The sequence below is a fragment of the Atta cephalotes genome (assembly GCF_000143395.1).
Source record: "Atta cephalotes unplaced genomic scaffold scaffold00076, whole genome shotgun sequence".
Lineage (NCBI taxonomy): Eukaryota > Metazoa > Arthropoda > Insecta > Hymenoptera > Formicidae > Atta > Atta cephalotes.
In genome coordinates, this window is record NW_012130140.1 from 208,437 (window position 1) to 211,682 (window position 3,246).

Sequence of the window (3,246 nt, forward strand, 5' to 3'; positions counted from 1 at the left end):
AGCAGCAGCAGCAGCAGCAGCAGCAGCAGCAGCAGCAGCAGCAGCAGCAGCAGCAGCAGCAGCAGCAGCAGCAGCAGCAGCAGCAGCAGCAGCAGCAGCAGCAGCAGCAGCAGCAACAACACCGCAAACTCAGTCAACAGAATTCGTTGGACAAAATGTCAGAGATAAATTGCGGGAATGTCGGAAGTGGTACAGGACCGCAAACTATAGCTGACTTGCATCAGAAACTTGTACAAGTGACTAGTCAGCCGTCGGAATCGTTGAACGTCGGTACACCACCTATAAGTTATCCTGCCACCCCTCATAATAATCAGGTGGTTGGAGGATATGACGCGTATATGCATTCTTTGCAACAGAAATTGTTTAATATTGGCATGCCAGTTTCATCCGCGAATGCCGCATGCCCGTTATCTCCTCAAACAACCATACATTCCTCCACTATTCTCACTGATACGCAAGCCGAGGTAACTAGCGAGGGTTCCACCATAATGCAAGACAATTCTAGCGCATTTGCAGTGTCTCAAAGTGTAAGTTCTCTGTGGTATATATAATACTTTATGTGCGCAATTGATGATTTTATTTCTTTCATAAATATCCGCATAAAATTTCTTTTTAGAACGTGGAATGCTCCCTTGATAGTCCGACACCAGGAGCTCCTACAGGAATCGAAAATATGAGCCCGAGCAAAGAAAATGTGAAGATACGAACTCAAAGACCAGGATCCCGTTTGCAGGAACTAGAGCAAGAATTAGCAAAAATTCATCATAGAGGTTCAGTTTTCACAGCAGCTTCAGTTCAACCTTTAACGCCACCTATATCAAATGTACAAACACAACAATCTGTACAAAATTTGTTAACAACTGCTCAGCCAGTATCAATAGTACCTGTGGCTACTATTACTTCTAACATCGTGACATCGCGATCTGGTACCAATACTCCAATTCAGACAGAACTCCAAGATACTACTAATGAGGTAATTTTCTGCGACATTTTCGAAAGTACATTACATTATTTATCTCTATTTTTATACGTATTGCATTTAATTCGATGTCACACTTTTTTTCTAAAACGTTACAAAAGAAATCGTTTTATAATATATCTGCTTTTCAAAATAATATTGGAATATTTATCTTGGAATAATAATGTTGATGCAGAAGACAAATTCTACTCAACCTACTAGAAAAGTATCCAGATTTATGGTTTCCAAAGTTTCGGGTCCGCCTGTTCATAGCAATGCTGCTATTAATCAACAACAAGTTACTGACGCTGTAAGGTCTCAGTTACAACAAACGGAAGAATTAAAAATTTTAGAACGGCAAAATGTTCTTCCTCATCATACAGATGATCTACATGGTTAGAGATTTTACTTAAAAGATGAAACTTAAATAAAAATACATTAATGTAATAATAAATATATATAAGAATGTTTTTATGTATCAAAACAATTGATATATTTTCTAATTATAGGAGTATCTGCACAAATATCTTACAGTCGAGAAAATTCTATTCCACCAACTGTACAGGCAACTCATAGTACTAACATTTCAAATATTGAAGTAAGTTTCTTTTTATAACATATTAAATAAAAATATAAAAATTGTAAAATAAATTATTTTAATAAGAATAATAGAGTTAGATAAAATAATTTATTATGGACATTACAGTCCGAAAAAGAAGAGAGATTTGTGGCTCTTACACCGAGTGAAGAATACCAGTTACTTATAAAAAGGTAATATTATTTAAAATATAATATTTAGAAACCATAAATTTATTTTTTATTTAACGAAAGATAAAAACATCTAAAATATATTAAAATAACTAAAAAAATAACTAAAAATAAACTTCAAAGATTAATTTACGATTTGTGTCTATTTTTTAAGGACGTAAAACAATTTTTATTATGTATAGACAAACTTTGGAACTAGAAACATTGCAAAAAAGACATAGAGAGGAGTTGGAACGTTTTCAACAACAGCAGCTACAATTGCTTATTCAACAACAGCAACAAGCAAGTGCGCTTCACCATCAGCATCATCCGTTGCTTTATCACACAGTTGCAACAAATATTTCCGGTCAGTAATACAAATTAATTTCATTTTATTATACATATATACGTGTTCCTTATGTATACTGATTGATTATTATTTTGTCATTTGACAGGATCTAGAATTCCAGGAACGGAAGATTATCTAATGTTCGGCACAGCACCGCAAACTCCACTGCAGAAAGGGCCGAGTAACTATCCGGATACGGATGAGACTTTACGGCTTGCCATGCAGAAATTAAAGCAGCCTCCACTGCAACTTCAACCGCAGCAGGCATCGGCTGGAATACCGCATGCTTATGTTATCCCAATTCCAGTAGTGCCTTCTGAAAATATGCAAAGTGTAGTTTCTCAGCAAGGTAATAACTGTTCGAATGATGTATCCGAGAGCATTGATATGACGCACAACACGGTGGTTGGAAATCCGACGCAGTACCAATTTACTCCTATATTATCAGAGGGAACGAATATCTCGTCAACAAACGTCGGATCGTTACCTGCATCCGCACCTTTACCGATATCCGGCGCGACAAGCGCCTACATTCAGTATGAGGGTCAGCCGCTACCGAATTTTCAGACTTTCAGCTGCACGCCTCATGGCGGTTTCTTTTTACCAGCTGGCTATCGGCTAATATATACGCCGCCCACGACTCAATCTCAGCCAGCGACACCCGCCACATCTCACGTGGTAAATTCTTCACGTGACGATACGCCCCCAACGGCGGAGCTGCATCACTCGATCACCGCCGAAAATTCAATGGTTCCTCCTTCGCATTCGGATCAATAACGTAACATTCGGGTCACACGCTTCTATATTTTTCAGTCGATCTGCGTTCGTTCTTAGTTTAACGCTCGGTACTTTATAGTGCAGTTTCGCATCATTATCGTCACGAGTGTAATTCGAATATATAATTTGCTGTGAAATGCGCGCCCCATTGCTAGACAATATCATAAAGGTGCGAAGATGGATCGAAAAAAAGAAAGAAAAGAACGTGAATGAAACTATATATAATGTTTTTCGATGTACGACGCACTTGCGTATATTAAACAAGATATATCAAATATTCTCGCTATCTGAGCGTGTGCATGATATTGCTATGATATGTGCCTCGCAGCGGAAGTAAAAGCGGAAAAAGTGAGAAGATACTGCGAAGAAGCGATATATATAATATATATAATATATATATGTATATGTATATATA

General features: G+C 37.6%; 1 protein-coding gene across 1 annotated transcript in view; it reads left to right on the forward strand.

Moving 5' to 3' along the window:
* LOC105624346 overlaps positions 1 to 3,023 on the forward strand; it is a 15,476-nt gene extending 12,453 nt beyond the window's left edge. The window contains 7 exon segments of the mRNA XM_012205706.1: positions 47 to 527; positions 617 to 973; positions 1,155 to 1,353; positions 1,468 to 1,556; positions 1,665 to 1,729; positions 1,909 to 2,072; positions 2,161 to 3,023. Coding sequence (XP_012061096.1) covers positions 47 to 527; positions 617 to 973; positions 1,155 to 1,353; positions 1,468 to 1,556; positions 1,665 to 1,729; positions 1,909 to 2,072; positions 2,161 to 2,831 — 2,026 coding nt within the window. The 3' untranslated portion in view covers positions 2,832 to 3,023.
* Positions 3,024 to 3,246: the final 223 nt, after the last annotated feature.